The sequence below is a fragment of the Bufo bufo genome, chromosome 9, assembly GCF_905171765.1.
Source record: "Bufo bufo chromosome 9, aBufBuf1.1, whole genome shotgun sequence".
Lineage (NCBI taxonomy): Eukaryota > Metazoa > Chordata > Amphibia > Anura > Bufonidae > Bufo > Bufo bufo.
The window spans coordinates 155,501,531-155,522,196 of NC_053397.1; the positions used below are offsets into that span (position 1 = coordinate 155,501,531).

The following is a 20,666-nucleotide window of genomic DNA, read 5'->3' on the forward strand; positions in this document are numbered from 1 at the left end:
GTGGGAGAAGAGGGTTGCATTGACAATCCAACACAATGGGCAGCACATTGAACACATTTTATAAGTGGTCAGAAACTTGTAAATAACTCATAAAAGAATAAAGTTACGTTAAAACCAAGCACACCATTGTTTTTCTTGTGAAATTCCCAATAAGTTTGATGTGTCACATGACCCTCTTCCTATTGAAAAAACAAAAGTTGGATTCAAAATGGCCGCCATGGTCACCACCCATCTTGAAAAGTTTCCCCCCTCACATATACTAATGTGCCACAAACAGGAAGTTAATATCACCAACCATTCCCATTTTATTAAGGTGTATCCAGATAAATGGCCCACCCTGTACTTACTCCCCTTGCATATGAGGAGTAAGTAGAATGAGAACAATGACTCGTCTACCTAGGGGTAAGCAAATGGGATTGTTCTGCAAGGAGGAGAGTCTCCTGTAGGCAGCAGACCGTAGGGTGATACACTTTAACAACTCTCCATCATGGCCTTCCTTTTAATGGCATCTTTAACCCAAACACCTGGATCTTAATACTTTTCTAATTGCATGTAATTAAAAATGTTGTATAGCTACTGATTTGTTCAATAAAATGTATCTGTATAGCGCCACCTGCTGTTTGTTCTTTTACTTATTTCATTGTTGAAATCACTTTGGTGGTCGCATGCACTCAGTTTAAGGGTCCATTCACACATCCGCAAAATTGTGCAACGGATGCGGACCCATTTTGCGGAACGGGTGCAGACCCATTCTTTTTCAATGGGGCTGGAATATGCTGTCCGCATCAGCATTTGCGGATTCACATGCCTCAGTTTCCGCAAAAAATAAATAAAAAAATAGAACATGTCTTATTCTTGTCCGCAATTGCGGACAAGATTAGGCATTTTCTATTATAGTGCCGGCGATGTGCGGTCCGCAAATTGCGGAATGCACATTGCCAGTGTTTTGCGGATCCGCAGAACACTTACGGACATGTGAATGGACCCTAAATCAGCAACTGCCATAACTTCTGTTACAAGCTGTGGCAGTTACAGGAGGAAGATGAGGAGCAGAAAGGACACATTCCCTCAGCCGACAGCTTGAAACAAATCCAGCAGAGCGACTGGTGCAATGAGTGGGCAGATCTCTGGTTCCATGTGAGGTATAAGGCTGGTTCTAGCTTTGTTAGAAAGGAGGTTGTCATTTTTTTTTTTTTACATCAATCATGGCATAACCCCCTTTAAAAATACAATTCAACAAACAGCGGGACTGCTTGATTAATTAGTCCTTTCACAGCCCAACAATATAGATTTTTTCAGATCACCCCATGTCAGAAATAGACAACTGCAAGCTTTACTGCGTCCAGATAGGGAGAAGTCTGGACACCGGGAATACCTCCATGCTGAACAGTGCTCTTCACCTGTAGAAACCTTTTACCTTCACGTACCTCAAGCAGGACTCTCGCGTTGCCCTTTCCTCTTCTCCATACATCCCATTTCCACTTCCCGACAACATGTAAATATGCATGACCAATTCTTTGGTCTTTATATGGTGGCACCATTGGGGCAGATTTATTAAGACTGTCTAAAAGGAAAGCCATCTTTGTTGCCCATGGCAACCAATCACCGTGCGGCTTTCATTTTACCAGATCAGCTTAAGAAACGAAAGCTGTGCTGTGATTGTTACTGGTAACAAAGACGGCATTCTCTTTCAGACAGTTCAGATAAAGGGTTGTGTAGGAGCCTTATTGTATCATTTATATGAGCAGTTTCTCCCCAAGTTACAGCTATACACACAGTTAGGTTTTTCTACTAATATGTTAGCATACGTACCAACTTTGTAGTGGGTACACTGGGTCAAAGAGACCCTGCCACAGGAACACCCCCATACTGTGTGGGACTACAGTGATTACATAAGGGCCGCCGCCCCCCCCATTTTTGGCCCTGGAGAGCCCAAAATTTGCAGGGACTGTCTGAAAGAGACAGTCCCTGCAAATTCAAAACTGTTGGGCAACTATGTGTTGATACTTTGGAAAGCAACTTCATTGGATAGAAGAATCATTAATAAGGTTCAGTAACTTACCGGACCCTTGTCCTATGACGTATATCGTCTCCCCCCTTCCCTCATCCATCCGATCTCGTAGCTGATGTAGTAGGCTGTCATACTGCTCTGCGCTGGGGCTCACCAATACATGCTGCAAACAAACGGAGTTACAATGAGTGAACCCCAAAATGTATCCTGTTTTCAGGATTTTATGGCAGGTCTCTAACATGACTACACATTGAAGATACCATCTTATGTACCCGCTGCCCCACAGCATCTCTATCAAATATAAAAAACTGCTGATCGACATAGGAGCGGGGAGTGTCCTTGGCTATAGTGGATGTAATGCTGAAAATATCAACTTCGAAAACTGCTGACAGACTCCCTTTAAAATACTAGAGGTACTGATAAGGAACCAGTGTATTAGAGCCAGTGCCTGGTAAGGACATTACTGAGGTTTCTAGGGCAGAAGGAAAGGCAATATGGACAGGACCCTTCCACGCCAAAAGCAATGCCCAAAACATACCAAATAAGAGCTCTGTCTAATGTGCAAGACCTGATGAATCAATGGATGTAATGTATGTACAGTTGTGTTCAAAATATAGTGTGCTTAGAAAAGTGAATAAAGCTCAAAATCCTTCTAATAGCTTTTATTTCCATACACACAAATGCATTGGGAACACTACACATTCTAGTCCAAATCAAAACAAGAAAAATTATAGCAAAATGTGTGTTCGTCTAAATTTTTTTTTAAAGAAAAGTGAATATTAGACGGTTTAAAAAAATTGCTGTGTTTGTACTCTTCTTTACAAACTCAAACATTCACTATATAAACTGAAAAATGTTTCAAGATTTTGCTTTCCTTTGAATCACTTAAAGGGGTTCTCCGGGAGTGGTGACATTAGTATATGTGTACAATGGTCTTCTAAATATTACATTCATGCCGGTCCTTCCCTTACCAGACATTTCTGATGGCCCTTTTTCACTACACAAATGTTCAGCCGGAAGTGCAGTTTCTATCACAGTCCGTGACGTACCGGGTCCCTTTCTGCATAGCCAAGCCTCTTCTTCCGCTTTGCAAGGAGCCCGGTGAAGTCATTGTCAGCCTCAGTAATTATTCCGAGCGCATAGAGGGGCAGTAACTAGGCGGCAACACACCGCGCTAAGCCACGCCCCGCTGACGTCACCGGGTAGGGAGCACTCTCAGGAAGGAGGCCTTAAGGGACGTGACTAAGGGGGAGGAATAGATGTGGCAGGAGGCGGCATATGAATTAGGGGGTTGGCTGCACTGAGGTGCAGACACACTTGAAACAACGCGATGCTGCGCTGCGCCGCAGAAAGCAGTGAGGCAGGAAGTTACCGCACACATAAACCGAGAGGTAATCAGTGGGGGACTGAAGGAGCCCTGCTGAAGTGTAAAAATACATAAAAACATCTGTAAAAACTGCTATTAATAGTGATTTAAACGGTTTTAAAAAAAAAATCTTGATCCCGGACAACCCCTTTAACTAATATTTAGTTGTATAACCACTGTCTGAGAACTGCTGTGCATGGAGTCAACCAACTTCTGGCCCCTGTGAACAGGTATTCCAGCCCAGGATGATTGGACTACATTCCACAGTTCTTCTCTATTTCTTGGTTTTGCCTCAGAAACTGCATTTTTGATGTCACCCCACAAGTTTTCTATTGGATTAAGATCCGGGGATTGGGCTGGCCACTCCATAACATCAATCTTATTGGTCTGGAACCAAGATGTTGCACGTTTACTGGTGTGTTTCGGGTCGTTGTCTTGTTGGAACACCCATTTCAAGGGCATTTCCTCTTCAGCATAAGGCAGCATGACCTCTTCAAGTATTCTGAAGTATTCAAACTGATCCATGATCCCTGGTGTGCGATAAAACGAGATTTTTGTGAACTCGCCTGTAAAATCTCTTTCTCGCTTTATTCATTGGGGGACACAGGACCGTGGGTATAGCTTGCTGCTGCCACTAGGAGGCGACACTAGGCTGAAAGCAGCTAGCTCCTCCCCTGCAGGCTATACCCCCTCCAGCCTGGAGACAGCATATCAGTTTGTGCTTCAGCAGTAGGAGAACCAGTACCGAAACAAAAACACAACCAGTAAGGACCACTGCCCAACAAAAAAACCGAACCGGACACCAGCCCCACCAGCAACTCGGACCCACTGGCCTCATAACAAAAGAAAAAATGGGTGGGTGCTGTGTCCCCCAATGAATAAAGCGAGAAAGAGAGATTTTACAGGTGAGTTCACAAAAATCTTGTTTTCTCGCTCATATCATTGGGGGACACAGGACCGTGGGACGTCCTAAAGCAGTCCCCGGGGCGGGAAACAACCACTGGCCCAGAAAAAAACAACTCCCTCAGGTAAGACACTACACTGCGGCCTGCAAAACTCTGCGGCCAAGAGCAGCATCTGCCGAGGCGAAAGAATGCACTCGGTAAAATTTCGTGAAGGTGTGTAAAGAGGACCAAGTTGCTGCCTTACACAATTGAGACGCCGAAGCGTGGTGAAGGTGAGCCCAAGAAGCCCCGACCGCCCTGGTAGAGTGAGCCGTGATACCGGGAGGAGGAACCTTGCCCTTGGAGCGGTAGGCCTCGGCAATGGCCGATCTAATCCACCGAGCAATCGTCACCTTGGAGGCTGCCAAACCTTTACGGGGACCTTCCGAGATTACGAACAGGGAGTCAGTGCGTCTAAAGTGGGCCACCACTGCCAGGTAGATCCGCAAAGCCCGTACCACATCCAGACCGTGGAGAGCCACCTCCCTAGGATGAGAAGGCTCAGGGCAAAAAGAGGGCAGAACAAGGTCCTCATTAACATGAAACGCCGACACCACCTTCGGAAGGAAGGATGGCACTGTCCGAAGTACTACCTTGTCTTGATGAAACACCAAGGGCGGCTCTTTGCACGAGAGAGCCGCCAGTTCCGACACCCGCCGGATGGAGGTAATTGCAACCAGAAACGCGACCTTCCATGAAAGCATGCGAAGGGAGACTGTTCGCAGAGGTTCAAATGGCTCGGACTTTCTCGCTTTACCAGCACCAGATTCAGGTCCCAGGAATGTAACGGTGGCCGATAAGGGATTGCGGTGTGAGCTACTCCCTGTATGAAGGTCTTGACTGGACCCAACACCGCCAGCGTACGCTGGAAAAAAATGGAAAGAGCAGAAACCTGACCTTTCAGCGAACTCAGAGCTAGTCCCAGCTCTAAACCCGCCTAAAGGAAAGCCAGCACTGTAGGGAGGGAAAACTGCCTGGGAGGAAGATCCCTGTCCTCACAGAATTTAAGGAAAAAGACTTCCACGTCCGATAATAGATCTTGGCGGAGGAGGGCTTCCTAGCCCTAATCATCGTGCGAATGACCGCATCAGAGAAACCTCTTTGCTTCAACAGGAAGGTTGCAATAGCCACGCCGTTAAACGAAGCGTATTTAAACCCTGGTGGAAGACTGGGCCCTGTGAGAGCAGGTCGGGCCTGAGCGGAAGGGGCCACGCTAACGGAGGGAACACGTACAGAAACGTAAAGTTGTCCCACGGAGCCACGAGGGCGTCCACGTCGTACGCCATCGGATCTCTTGCGCGAGACAAAGCACGGGAGTTTGTGATTTAGCCTGGACGCCATCAGATCCACTTCCGGGCGCCCCCACCGGAGACAAAGGTCCTCGAACACCTCCGGATGGAGCGACCACTCCCGAGTCCACAGTCGTTCGGCTGAGGAATTCCGCTGTCCAATTGTCCACACCCGGGATGAATATTGCCGAGATCACTGGAACGTGGGCTTCCGCCCACTGCAGAATCCTTGCGGCCTCGTTCATCACCGTCCCGCTGCGAGTCCCCCCTTGGTGGTTGATATAGTCAACCGCTGTGGCGTTGTCCGACTGTATCCTGACCAGACGGCCCTGCAAATAGGGGGTCCAATGGCAGAGGAAGAGGTAGATGGCCCGGAGCTCCAGTATATTGATAGGCAGTTTGGACTCCGACGGAGACCAAACGCCTTGGGCTGTCCGGGTACCAAAGAACCCTCCCCAGCCGCGGAGGCTGGCGTCGGTCGTGACCACAGTCCATGACACTGGGAGGAAGGACTTCCGAGGACAGGTGGTCCGGCACCATCCACGAGCTGCGCGCACGGGCTGAGACAACGAGATCCTGAGGTCCAGAGAATCCCGGGACTTGTCCCAGGAGGACAAAATGAGCCGCTGAAAATCCCTGGTGTGAAATTGGGCGAATGGAATCGCCTCGAAGGAGGCCACCATCAAGCCCAGTACTCGCATGCAGCTGCGAATCGACACCCTGCGGCGCTGGATGAGCAGATGCACCGCCTTCTGAATGTCCGATCTCTTGTCCAGTGGTAGACGCACCACGGCAGCCTCGGAGTCCAGTGTCATGCCCAAGAATCTGATCTGAGTGGTGGGAGACAGGCATGACTTCCTCAGATTGATTATCCACCCGAAGCGAGTGAGGGTGCTCATCGTAATCCGAAGACTCTCTTTGCATTGAGCCGCTGTAGGTGCCTTGACCAAGATGTCGTCCAGATACGGGAGAAGAGTAATGCCTCTGGACCGCAGAATCCCCAGAAGAGGGGCAAGAACCTTTGTAAATACTAGCGGAGCCGTCGCCAGACCGAACGGCAGAGCGACGAACTGGTAATGAGTTGTCTGGATGGCAAATCGAAGGAATCGTTGGTGGGCTGTGGCGATGGGGATGTGGAGATATGCATCCTGGATGTCTAAGGACACCATGTGCTCCCCTTTCACCAGTGAAGCAACCACGGAACGGAGGGACTCAATTCTGAACCTTTGAACCCGCAGATAACGGTTCAACAGTTTGAGGTCCAGCACTGGCCTCACATCGCCCTCCTTCTTGGGGACAACAAACAGGTTGGAATAAAAACCTGTAAACCGCTCCTCCAAGGGAACAGGGGAAATCACCCCCCGTGAGAGAAGTGACTGGACTGCGTGCAAAAGAGCCGCGGCCCGGATGGGATCCCTGGAGGGCTGGGAGAGGAAGAGACCTGAACTCTATTTTGTAGCCCGAGGAGACAACCTCGAGCACCCATGCGTCCGGAATATGGGCGTGCCAAATCTCCTGAAATAGAAGAAGACGCCCCCCCACCTGTGAGGGTGGGGACAAACCTTCATGCTGAAGGCTGCTTACCTGGGGCTGTGCGAGGCTGCTGAGCCCGCGGACACCAGGCCTGTTGGGGCTTAAAGGATGGTCCTTTCCGCCGATCCTGATTGGGCGGTCCCGCAGCTGAGGTGGGTGCTGGACGGGTGCCCGAAAACCGGCGAAAGGGCTGGTAGCGAGAAGATTAAGTTCTGGACTGAAAAGGCCGCTTTGCCCTGGGTTGGGGCAGATGGGTGCTTTTTCCACCCGTAGCCTCAGAAATAATCTCATCTAGTTTGGACCCAAATAGCCGAGACCCAGAGAACGAGAGCCTCAACAGGGAGCGCTTAGATGAAGAATCAGCTTTCCAGGCCTTGAGCCACAACTCCCGGCGGATTGAAGTGGCGAGAGCCGAGGAACGGACGACCATAGTCCCAGCATCCAGAGCCACTTCACAAAGATATTTCCCTGCCTGAGAAATTTGGAGCGCTGACGATTGAAGTTCCGCGGGAGGAAGGTCGGACGCTATGTCCTGGTTCAAACGGAGGGACCACTCCGAAACCGCCTTGGCTACCCAGGCAGAGGCGAAAATCGGCTGCAATGCCGAACCGCTCGCTGTAAAGATAGACTTAGAGAGCGACTCTATGCGGCGGTCCACTGGATTCTGGAGAGAAGAGCCATCCGCCACCAGTATGTTAGTGAATTTTGCCAAGCGAGCAACCAGTGGGTCCACCTTCGGTGGGAGGACCATTTGTCCACGGACTCGCGTGGAAAAGGGTAAAGAAGGTCTAGGCGTTTCGGAATAACGAAACGCAAACCTGGCTGGTCCCAAACCTTCGTGACAACGACAGAAAAATCGTCATGTAATGGGAACGTTTTGGGGGACTGTTTCGTACGCAGAAATGACACCCCTTGTTGGCTAGTGGAGGGAAGGTCCTCCTGAACCTGGAAGGTGTCCCTTACTGCCGATATCAGGCTATCCACCATGGATGCAATCTGAGAAGAATGCTCCAGATCCATATCTGCATCCGAATCCCCAAGCTCTCCTTCTGACAGTACGTCGCCTAAAAGGGAGGACGCCTGTGAATGGGAACCAGGAGCAGGGGGGGATGCCGAGGCGTCAGAGGAGGAACGGGTGCCTGCTCTGGGACGCTTACTAGGAAGTCTGCCTCTGGTTTGTGCGCTATGCGACTGTGCGGATTGCGCCGGTGTAGATTTCTCTACCAAACGACCCAGCAATGAAAGGGTGGAATGGGAGATTTTTGAGAGGTCTTCCACTGCCCGTGACAGGGATCTTGCCCAGTCTGGTTCCCCCTGGACAGGCCGCTCCAGGGCTTCTGTGGGCTGCTGTGCCCTAGGGGAATGGCTCTGTGCAGGTTTCTGACCTGCAGAGCACAGTGATGGTGACTGACCGCGAGGGAACTTTTCTGAACACAAGGAGCAGGCATAGTAAGTGGTCCTACAGGGTGCCTGGTGAGGGTCAGACATGGTCAAATCTCCTGCTGGATGGGGGTATCGCTTGCCTACCAGTATGGAGGTCTCAGGTCCTGTGTCCTACCCACGCAGCGCCGAGGAAGAATCAGGAAGTTGAACCAGGGCGGGAGACTAAGCCACGCCCCCCTTCCAGCCCGGGAACGGCAGCCTAATGCTGGAGTGGGAGGCCATGCCTCCCACTCTGTGAATGGCCCGGGGAGCGCACGTGACCGCTGATTCTGCGGTCAGAATGCTCTAATGTCCCCCATGCCCCGGTCCTGACCGCAGCGGTACTGGAACCGCTGCGGCTGAAAAGTAAATGCCCGGCACCCTAACTACTTCCGTTTCCCCCGGCGCTTAAGCGCGCCCTTGTATTATGCCGCCGCCTCTGAATAAGTCAACCCAATCTGCCGCGGTGCGGCCCGTGCGGCGATGGAAGAGTGAGGTCGGAGGTCGGGCTGGCGGGCCGGGGGTAGGGGAGATGGAGGAGGCTCTCCTGCAGCCAGGGGATGAAGCGGTATACTTACCTGCCTTCATCTGTGTTCTTCACCCTATGATGCAACACCAGCAGGGCCACCCTATGACCGCTGGCACCAGGCGACAGGGGTCCGGGCAGAGAAGGGCTGAAGAGAGGGTGGCCCTCTTGCTGGGGGGGGGGGGGGGAAAGCAGGGGAGCGAGGCTGCACTGGTCCACTTTTCTTCTTGGGGGAGGCAAGGCGGTGAATTAGATACACCGGCCAGCCTCCCGGGGGTACAGGGACGCAGGCGACCCTGTGCCCCCTTCCAGTAGTCTGTGAATTAGAATAAAAAATAAAATAAAAAAATAAAAAAGAAAAAATAGAAACGCCAGGGGAGGTCTGCCTCCTACGACACTAAGCTAAAAACTGATATGCTCTCTCCAGGCTGGAGGGGGTATAGCCTGCAGGGGAGGAGCTAACAGCTTTCAGCCTAGTGTTCCCTCCTAGTGGCAGCAGCAAGCTATACCCACGGTCCTGTGTCCCCCAATGATATGAGCGAGAAATAGGCCCAACACCATAGTATGAGAAACATCCCCATATCATGATGCTTGTGCCACCATGCTTCACCGTCTTCACAGTGTACTGTGGCTTGAATTCAGTGTTTGGGGGTCGTCTGGCAAACTGTCTCCAGCCACTAGACCCAAAAAGAACAATCTTACTTTCATCAGTCCACAAAATGCTGCGCCATTTCTCTTTAGTCCAGTCAATGTGCTCTTTGGCAAATTGTAACCTCTTCAGAACAGGTCTTTTTTTCAAAAGTGGGACTTTGTGGGGGCTTCTTGCAGATAGCTTAGCTTCACATAGGTGTCTAATTGTAACAGTACTCACAGGTAACTTTAGACCTTTGATCTTCCTGGAGCTGATTGTTGGCCGAGTCCTTGCCATTGTGGCTATTCTTCTATCCATTCGAATGGTAGTTTTTCGCTTTCTTCCACGTCTTTCAGGTTTTGGTTGCCATTTTAAAGCATTTGCAATCGTTTTAGCTGAGCAGCCTATCATTTTTCTGCACTTCTTTATATGTTTTCACCTCTCCAATCAACTTTTTAATCAAGGTACGCTGTTCTTCTGAACAATGTCTGGAACGACCCATTATCCTCAGAATTTCAGAGAGAAATGCACTGTAACCAGCATGTACAATATTTGCTGCCTTCCTTAAATAAGGGCAATAATTGCCACCTGTTTTTCAAAGAATGAATGACCTCACTAATTGAACTCCACACTGCTATTATTTTGAACATGCCATTTTCAATAAGTGATTCAATTACAAAGAAATCAGCAGCATGCATGTCATGACTGTTGGGTTTATATTACTCTACTACACCTGCTAGTAAATAATTTGCCATGTAGAAATATCATTTCTACCAAAAACAGTGATTGATCAGGTTAGTGATGTCTGTATGTGAACCCTTTGGAATGATATGGATTTCTGCATAAATTGGTCATAAAATGTGATCTGATCTTCATCTAAGTCACAACAATAGACAATCACAGTCTGCTTAAACTAATAAACACACACAGAATTAAATGTTACCATGTTTTTATTGCACACACACCATGTAAACATTCACAGTGCAGGTGGAAAAAGAATGTGAACCCTTGGATTTAATAACTGGTTGAACCTCATTTGGCAGCAATAACTTCAACCAAATGTTTCCTGTAGTTGCAGATCAGACGTGCACAACGGTCAGGAGTAATTCTTGACCATTCCTCTTTACAGAACTGTTTCAGTTCAGCAATATTCTTGGGATGTCTGGTGTGAATCGCTTTCTTGGTCATGTCACAGCATCTCAATCGGGTTGACGTCAGGACTCTGACTGGGCCACTTCAGAAGGCGTATTTTCTTCTGTTTAAGCCATTCTGTTGTTGATTTACTTCAATGCTTTGGTTCGTTGTCCTGTTGCAACACCCATCTTCTGTTGAGCTTCAGCTGGTGGACAGATGGCCTTAAGTTTTCCTGCAAAATGTCTTGATAAACTTGGGAATTCATTTTTCCTTCGATGATAGCAATCCATCCAGACCCTGATGCAACAAAGCAGCCCCAAACCATGATGCCCTCACACCATACTTCACAGTTGGGGTGAGGTTTTCATGTTGGTGTGCTGTGCCTCTTTTTCTCCACACATAGTGTTGTGTGTTTCTTCCAAACAACTCCTCAACTTTGGTTTCATCTGTCCACAGAATATTTTGCCAGTACTGCTGTGGAACATTCAGGTGCTCTTGTGCAAACTGTAAACGTGCAATGTTTTTTTTGGACAGCAGTGGCTTCCTCTGTGGTATCCTCCCATGAAATCCATTCTTGTTTAGTGTTTTACGTATCGTAGATTCGCTAACAGGGATGTTAGCATATGCCAGAGACTTTTGTAAGTCTTTAGCTGACACTCTAGGATTCTTCTTCACCTCATTGAGCAGTCTGCGCTGTGCTCTTGCAGTAATCTTTACAGGACGGTTACTCCTAGCGAGAGCAGCAGCAATGCTGAACTTTCTCCATTTATAGACAATTTGTCTTACCGTGGAATGATGAACAGCAAGGCTTTTGGAGATACTTTTATAACCATTTCCAGCTTTATGTAAGTCAACAATTCTTAAATCGTAGGTCTTCTGAGAGCTCTTTTGTGCGAGGCATCATTCACATCAAGCAATGCTCCTCGTAAAAAGCAAACCCAGAACTGGTGTGTTTTTTTTTAATAGGGCAGGGCAGCTGTAACCAACACCTCCAATCTCATCTCATTGATTGGACTCCAGTTGGCTGACACCTCACTCCAATTAGCTCTTGGAGATGACATTAGTCTAGGGGCTCACATACTTTTTCTACCTGCACTGTGAATGTTTACATGGTGTGTTCAATAAAAACATGATAACACACACAGAATTAAATGTTATTAGTTTAAGCAGACTGTGATCGTCTATTGTTGTGACTTAGATGAAGATCAGATGACATTTTATGACCAATTTGTGCAGAAATCCATATCATTCCAAAGGGTTCACAAACTTTTTCTTGCAACTGTACATCAAATATGTTTCCCTAGTGTGCACGGACATATAAAACAAAGCTACTTCTCTACAGCTTTCTTTCTCCAGCTCCCATGCAGACTGTGTCCATGGCAACATACAAACTGAGTAGTCATATAATATTACCTCCTACCTGTCCTACTCCAGGGTAACCTACCATGGAGAACGTGTACACAAAGTAGGGGGCGAATGGAGGAAAGAATGAAACGGCAAGACCACAGGAGGACACTACACAGAATGTGTTTGCCTCGGTTACCATGGCAATGCATGGTCTGCAAGGGAGCTGGAGAAACAAAATTGTAGGGCTATTTTAAATTTAGACTTAAAGAAAGTTGCATTAGAAGGCAACAGAAGGTCTTGCCCTCAATAGACCAGTCCATGATACAGACAAGAATAGGACATGTTCCATTTGTTTTGCAGGGCCACGAAAAAAAAAGAAAAAAAAAGTGGCTCGTATGCAGAATCAATGTCCGTGTGCATGAGGCCTTAGGCATGAATTCCAGATGATATACCATCATTTACATGCATATTCCTTTCTCCCTGCATTTTTGATGCACTCCCGTAGACTGTAATAGGCGTATTTGGAAACAAATACGCACAAAACTGAAATGTTCTGCGCACTTCAAACACTGACGGAAGTTATACGCATGTGAATAGCTCCAATCATTAACATTAGCAGCGGATTCTGGTACATAAAATCCAGGGCAAATACACTTTTGTGGAAGTGGCCTTAGGGTTCATTCACACGTTAGTAAGTCCGTAAAACACGGACACCGGCAATGTGCATTCCGCAGACCGCACATCGCCGGCACTATAATAGAAAATGCTCTTTTTCTTTCGGGAACAGAATTGAGGATTTGGAAATGCGGATGCAGACAGCACATAGCATCCGTTCCAGCCCCATTGAAAATGAATGGGTCCGCAAAATCCAGGGAAAAAAAATAAAAATTAATAAAAAATTACGGAGGTGCGAATGGACCCTTAGGCCGAATGCAAACGACCGTGGAACACGGATGTGAGCGGTCTGTGGTATCCCGGCCTGGCATCCTGCTGAGAGCAGGAGCGGACGGTGTCATTGTTTGCTATGACGCCGTGTGTTTCGTGCCCCCGCACTACAGTAATACATGATGATCTATACGAGTGTATTACTGTACTGCAGCGGTGGCACCAAGCGCACGGCATCATAGCAAACAATGACGATGTGCGCTCTCTCAGCAGGATGCCAGGCCGGGATACCACGGACCGCTCACATCCATGTTCCACAGCCGTGTGCATCCGGCCTTATACTGAATCTTTTCCTACAATACCATATATCAATCTGCTCAGCTCCTCCTGCTCTATAACTCGCTGCCTGCACATCAGACACCATGTTTAACATGACAGAGTCCCTTTACGCCTGAAGAAAGCTTTGAACATATAATCCAAATAGGTTGTTAAGCTGAATGACAAAGTTCCAGGCCCCTGCCCATCCCATGTACTTTGCTACTACACAACCTGCTTCATATCCCAGAGATAGTGCACTAACTAAACAGGTTTACTAGGCTTGTGACACCACAAGGAATAACATGCATTGTAAAAAAAATAAACAACCAAACAACTAGTTCATAGGTCCCATGAAGCTGCCACTTGTCTGGTAGAGTGAGCTTTGAGAAAACCCAGTGAATCTTTTACCAAAGTTTTGTATGCCTTTAGCGATGGCGGATTTTACCCATCTGGAAATAGACCATTTAGTAGCTTTTTTCCCTTTTTTTGCCACCCTGGAACTGGATGAAAAGGAAATCAAACTTTCTAAATGGACCTGTAGATTCTCCAAGTACTGGAGTACTGTCAGTCTCACATCAAGGGAGTGAAATCTACATTCCCCAGAGGATCTAGGTAGCTCACAAAAATGGGGTGGAAGTACCAAGCGGAATACTATTTTGTCAGGGAAAACCCTGCAAAATGGCTTGATCATTTTTAAAGCCTGGATTTCACTGACTACAGGCTGAGGTGATGGCTACCAGAAAAACAGCCTCGAGTGTAACCAAAGGAAGAGAGGCCTTAGAGATTCAAACGGGGATTCTGTGAGGCCTGACAGAACTAGATTTACTGGTAGGTCCAAGGGGGCACTATATGTCTGTCTTAGTGTGGGACGAAGTCTGTCTGCTCCTCTGAGAACCCGATTATCCACAGAGGGTCAGCTATTTTGGCATCAAACCTGGAGCTTAAGGCCCCTTTCACACAAGCGAGTTTTCCGCGCGGATGCGATGCGTGAGTTGAACGCATTGCACCCGCACTGAATCCTGACCCATTAATTTCTATGGGGGTGTTCAGATGAGCGGTGATTTTCACGCATCACTTCTGCATTGCGTGAAAATCGCAGCATGCTCTATATTCTGCGTTTTTCATAGAAGTGAATGGGGCTGCGTGAAAATCGCAAGCATCCGCAAGCAAGTGCTGATGCGGTGCGATTTTCGCGCACGGTTGCTAGGAGACGATCGGGATGGAGACCCGATTATTATTATTTTCCCTTATAACATAGTTATAAGGGAAAATAATAGCATTCTGAATAGAGAATGCATAGTAAACTAGCGCTTGAGGGGTTAAAAAAAATAAAAAATAATTTAACTCACCTTAGTCCACTTGATCGCGTAGCCCTGCATCTCCTTTGTTGAATAGGACCTGTGGTGAGCATTAAATACAGTTACAGGACCTTTGATGACGTCACTCCGGTCATCACATGATCTTTTACGTGTATTCAGGAGAGAGATGAGAAGGAGACAGCGGCACTCACCAATTCCAAGATAAAACGTCCAGTTTATTAGGCTTCTATAAAATAGGGTACAGGCAGGTCTGTGCACATAGGTCAAATGGAGGTACGGCTACAGCTGTTTCACGCTAAGAGCGCTTCATCATGCCTGTACCCCATTTTATAGAAGCCTAATAAACTGGACGTTTTATCTTGGAATTGGTGAGTGCCGCTGTCTCCTTCTCATCTCTCTCCTGAATACACCATTGTGTCTATCTCAGCAGAGCACCACCGTATCCATTTGCTGAACCGCATTACCTGTGTCTCCCTTGCAATCCTGCATACTGGTCAGGTGTAGCAGTGTCGGCAGCGCTTTCTCCTCTTGATTATTTTGAACATGATCTTTTACCATGGTGATGGATCATGTGATGACCGGAGTGACGTCATCAAAGGTCCTGTAACTGTATTTAATGCTCACCACAGGTCCTGTTCAACAAAGGAGACAGAAGTAGATGCCGGGCCGCGATCAAGTGGACTAAGGGGAGTTAATTTTTTTTTTTTTAAATTTAACCCCTCCAGCGATGTTTTACTATGCATTCTGTATTCAGAATGCAATTTTCCCTTATAACCATGTTATAAGGGAAAATAATACAATCTACAGAACACCGATCCCAAGCCCGAACTTCTGTGAAGTTCGGGTACCAAACATGCGCGATTTTTCTCACGCGCGTGCAAAACGCATTACAATGTTTTGCACTCGCACGGAAAAATCGCAGGTGTTCCCGCAACGCACCCGCACATTTTCCCGCAACGCCCATGTTGCTAGGAGACGATCGGGATGGAGACCCGATCATTATTATTTTCCCTTATAACATGGTTATAAAGGGAAAATAGCATTCTGAATACAGAATGCATAGTAAACTAGCGCTGGAGGGGTTAAAAAAATAAATAAAAAAATTTCATTTTAGATGACAAATCTCCTGCCCCAGATTTTTTGCCAGAGAGGTCTCCTAGCTAAAAACTGTTAGTGCTGTAGATATAGCGGTCATCCTGACAGACTCAACAGCTTAAGGCCTCATGCACACGACCGTTGTGTGCACCCGTGGCCGTTGTTCCGTTTTCCGTGATTTTCTGCGGACCCATTGACTTTGAATGGGTCCGTTGAAAACTCGGAAAATGCACCGTTGTTCATCCGCGGCCGTGATCCGCGTTTCCTGTCCGTCAAAAAAAATAAATAGGACCTGTCCTATTTTTTGGACAGACAACGGTTCACGGACCCATTCAAGTCAATGGGTCCATTAAAAAAAAAAAACAACCACGGACGCACAAGATTGGCATCGGCGTCCGTGTCCGTATATTCTAACACAGAGGCGTTCCCATGGTGATGGGGACGCTTCAAGTTAGAATATACTAAGAACTTTGTACATAACTGCCCCCTGCTGCCTGGCAGCACCCGATCTCTTACAGGTGCAGCACCTGAGGGGTTAATTGTGCCGATCACAGCCCCCTGTAAGAGATCGGGTGCTGCCAGGCAGCAGTCATCTACACAGTTAATAGTATATTCTAACTTGAAGCATCCCCATCACTATGGGAACGCCTCTGTGTTAGAATATACTGTCGGATCTGAGTTTTGACGATCTAGTGGTGATGGGGACGCTTCAAGTTAAAATATACCATCGGATTGGAGAAAACTCTGATCCTATGGTATATTAACTCCTGACTTTACATTGAAAGTCAATGGGGGACGGATCCGTTTGCAATTGCACCATATTGTGTCAACGTCAAACGGATCCGTCCCCATTGACTTGCATTGTAAGTCAGGACGGATCCGTTTGGTTTCGCACGGCCAGGCGGACACCAAAACGACTTTTTCGTCATGTCCGTGGATACTCCAAAAATCAAGGAAGACCCACGGAAGAAAAAACGGACACAGATCACGGAAATCCGTTTTACGGACCGCAAAAAAAACCAAAAAACGTCCGTGTGCAAGAGGCCTAAATGAGTAACGGAAAAGAGTCTTTGAGAATCAAAGGGGGTATTATCCTTCAAAAGGGTTTCTAGTTTGCACAACTATTTTTTGAACGATCTGGCTACCGAAGTAACAGACAGATTCGATTTAAACAAAGCTGCCGCCATATCCCAGGGTCTTTTAAGGCATGCGTCCACCTTTTTATCCATGGGATCCTACAGTGAACCCATATCCTCAAAGGGAAGCCTTACAGCTTTTAACTAGCTTTATACAGGAAATGTCCACTTTAGGGCATTGGGTTAGTAATGTCTCGTCCTCATCACTAAAGGGGAGTCCGAGTCTAATAGGAAACATTTTGTTACGAAAACTATGTGGAACTTTCCATTCAAGTTTTATCAAAGCATGCAGGCTGCCAGTTTCCTCACCGCGCCGTTGTGGGAGGATGAAATGAAAAAAAAAAAAAAAAAAAAAAAAAAAAAGGATATTCTGTGGGGCTACATGACATTTGTGGCCTACGAGACCGCCTGGGTTTGGCGCTTATACACCTTTATAACAAGCAAACATTAACTAATTCGCCTTGTTCAAAGGCCCAGTGCTGCAGAGTCTTTTAGATGAAGAGTAAACACAGTGTTTGTCTAGGCACCTGTTCCTGGAATACTACCAGTTCCCACAACTACATTTCTACAATTTTTTCATTCACTGTAGTACCAGTTGCCCATGTCATCCTATTACAGTGTCAAAGACACCTGGAAGATTTGTCACTGAAATTTCTGCCAAGTACACAAACCACAATATAAAACTAACTCCTTATTTATCCTGCAAAGTAAGAACTAAAAAAAAATAAAAAAAAACAACATTACTTACCGGTAATCGTTTTTCTCGATACCCATGACGGCACCCAGTGCGACTCAGGACCTCCCATCAGGACAGGAAACCTGAGAAGATAAAAAGGACACACCTCCACCCAACACCAGTGGAAGAAATAAATTGTTCTCCGGAGAGAAGTGATAAGGGATTAAAGACCCTCTTATTCTTTCTTTTTTTTTTTTTTTTTTTTTTTATTAAATCTATATTACTTCATATAGACCTGACTGATACTTTATATATTTTTATAAATGTATCCGAATCTGTATCTATATATGGGGAGGGAACTATCGGGTGCCGTCATGGGTATCGAGAAAAACGATTACCGGTAAGTAATGTTGTTTTCCCCTCACCCATGACGGCACCCAGTGCGAGATAGACTATAAGTAGAGTCTAGGGGGGGGCTACAGCCTGCAGGACCTTCTGCCCAAATGAGGCGTCAGAATGGAGCTGCAACCTATAATGTCTGAGAAAGGTATGTGGGGAACTCCACGTAGCTGCCCTACAAATCTGAGCTAAGGACACATCAGCTCTTTCAGCCCATGAAGTAGACACTGCCCGAGTAGAATGGGCCCCGAACCCAGAAGGAGGGGAAAGACCCAAGGAGATGTAAGCCCTTGTTATGGCCTTCTTTACCCATCTGGCAATAACCCCGCAGGATGCTTTTTTACCCCTATTCTTCCCTAAAAACTGGACAAGAAGGTTCTCGTCTTTCCTCCATGAAGACGTAACATCCAGGTAAACTAACAAGCATCTTTTAACGTCCAAGGAATGCAAACTTTTTTCCCTGCTATTGGAGGGGTTAGGAAAAAAGGAAGGCAACACAATGTCCTGGCTCCTGTGAAAATCTGAGACAACTTTGGGAAGGAAGGAAGGCAGGGGCCTAATTACTACTTGATTGTCCTGGATGACAGTATATGGTGGATATGCAGAGAAGGCTTGGATCTCCGAGACCCTCCTAGCAGAGGTGATTGCCAGTAGAAAAGCCAATTTAATGGACAGGATGTCAATTGGGATCTCTAACAAGGGCTCAAATGGCTTATCGGTTAGGGCTGTCAAGACCCTGTTTAAATCCCATGGAGGGGAAAGAGGCCTTACAGAAGGATGGATTCTGGCTGCGGCAGAAAGAAAACGTTTGACCCAAGGATGCATTGCTAACTGATAGTCGAAAAAATAGCTCAAGGCGGATACCTGTACTTTTAGGGTGGAGGCTTTGAGTCCCTTGTCTAACCCTGCCTGCAAGAAGTCTAAAACTTTAGGTATTTCTGGAGGTTTAAATGGATCAGGGCTAGACCCTAGAAAGGAAGCAAAGATATTCCACACTCTATTATATTTCCTGGCTGTTGTAGCTTTCCTACTGCCTAAAAGGGTGGAAACAACCTTGTTAGAGAGCCCTCTACTCAACCAGATGCCCCTGTCAAACTCCACACTGCCAATTGTAGAATCTCCGGATTGGGGTGGCATACAGGCCCCTGGAGAAGGAGGTCCTCCCTTGGAGGGATCATCCAGGGGGGGCTTCTGGCTAGATTTAACAGGGTGGAGTACCAGATCCTTTTGGGCCATTTCGGGGCTACCAGGATTATAGAGGCTCCCTCCCTCCGTACCTTCTTCAGTACGTGAGGAATTAGGGAAATAGGTGGGAAGGCATAGCCTCGTTCTCGGCTCCAATCCTGGGCCAGACTGTCCACGGCCGTGGGGTTCTCTGTGTGATTTAAAGAGAAGAACCTCTCTGTCTTCCTGTTCTTCCGGGTAGCGAAGAGGTCTATAGTTGGAGTCCCAAACCTTAAGACAATCTGGGAAAAGACTTCTTCGTTCAGACTCCACTCTGCCTGGCTGAGTTCCACTCGGCTTAAAAAGTCGGCCACCGTGTTCTCTTTTCCCTTTAGATGTATTGCAGATAGGAGCAGGTTCCTGTCTTCTGCTATTTTGAAAATGTCCTGGCAGAGGAAGATTAGGGATGGTATTTTTGTTCCGCCCTGGTGATTTATATAGGCCACTGTTGTTGAATTGTCCGAGTAAAAGACCAGTTTTTTGTCCAAGACATCTGGGACTGCCACCCTTAGAACTCTTTCTACTGCCCTGAGTTCCTTGTAATTTGATGTGCAGGCTCGGGTTCTTAGATCCCATCTTCCCTGCCAATATTTCCCATCTGAATGAGCCCCCCAACCCCACGGACTGGCATCTGTTGTTATCCGTATGGGTTCTATGAAGGACCAGGGCATCCCTGCCGAAAGATTCTTCTCGGATGTCCACCATAGGAGGGAATACCTTGCTCCGGAGGAGAGATGAAATTTTTCCTCTAGTGTTTGTGGAAGACCATTCCATTTCTTTAAGATATCCCACTGTAACGATCTTGTGTGAATCTGAGCAAACGGCACTGCGGGAATCGTAGCCGTCAGGTGCCCTAATACTGCCATCGCCTTCCTGATGGAACATCGGAAGGAGCGGAAAAGGATCCAAACATGTTTCTTTGTTGAAACTATTTTCTTCTGAGGAAGGAATGTTTTCTGAGCCCTGGAATCTAGCTGCATCCCTAAAAATACACAATTTTGAGAGGGGGTTAGGCAAGACTTTTCTCGATTGATCTTCCATCCCAGATCTTTCAGTAGAGAACACACCAGGACAAGATCCGTCTGTAACTGTACCTTCGTCTGGGCTATGAACAAAAAGTCGTCCAGATAGGGTACTAACACTATCCTGGACAATCGGAGGAATGCCACCATCTCCGCCACAATCTTTGTAAAAATTCTCGGGGCTTGTGAGACCCCAAACGGGAGGGCCCTGTATTGCAGGTGCAGAAGCTGGCCCTTTACTTGGACTGCCGTTCTCAAATACCTTTGGGAGGAGGGATGAATAGGGATGTGGTAATAAGCATCCTCTAAGTCTATACTTGCCATCCAACAATCTTTGTATAGCAGGTCTATAGTTGTTTTTATCGTTTCCATCCGGAATCTTTTGTATT

At 47.1% G+C, this 20,666-nt stretch overlaps 1 protein-coding gene across 1 annotated transcript in view; it reads right to left on the reverse strand.

Annotated features, from left to right (window-relative positions):
* The window catches only part of GTPBP1 (GTP binding protein 1), a 69,803-nt gene that overhangs the window by 32,654 nt on the left and 16,483 nt on the right, over nt 1-20,666 (reverse strand). The window contains exon 2 of the mRNA XM_040407686.1: nt 2,063-2,174. Coding sequence (XP_040263620.1) covers nt 2,063-2,174 — 112 coding nt within the window. The remainder of the gene's footprint in view (nt 1-2,062; nt 2,175-20,666) is intronic.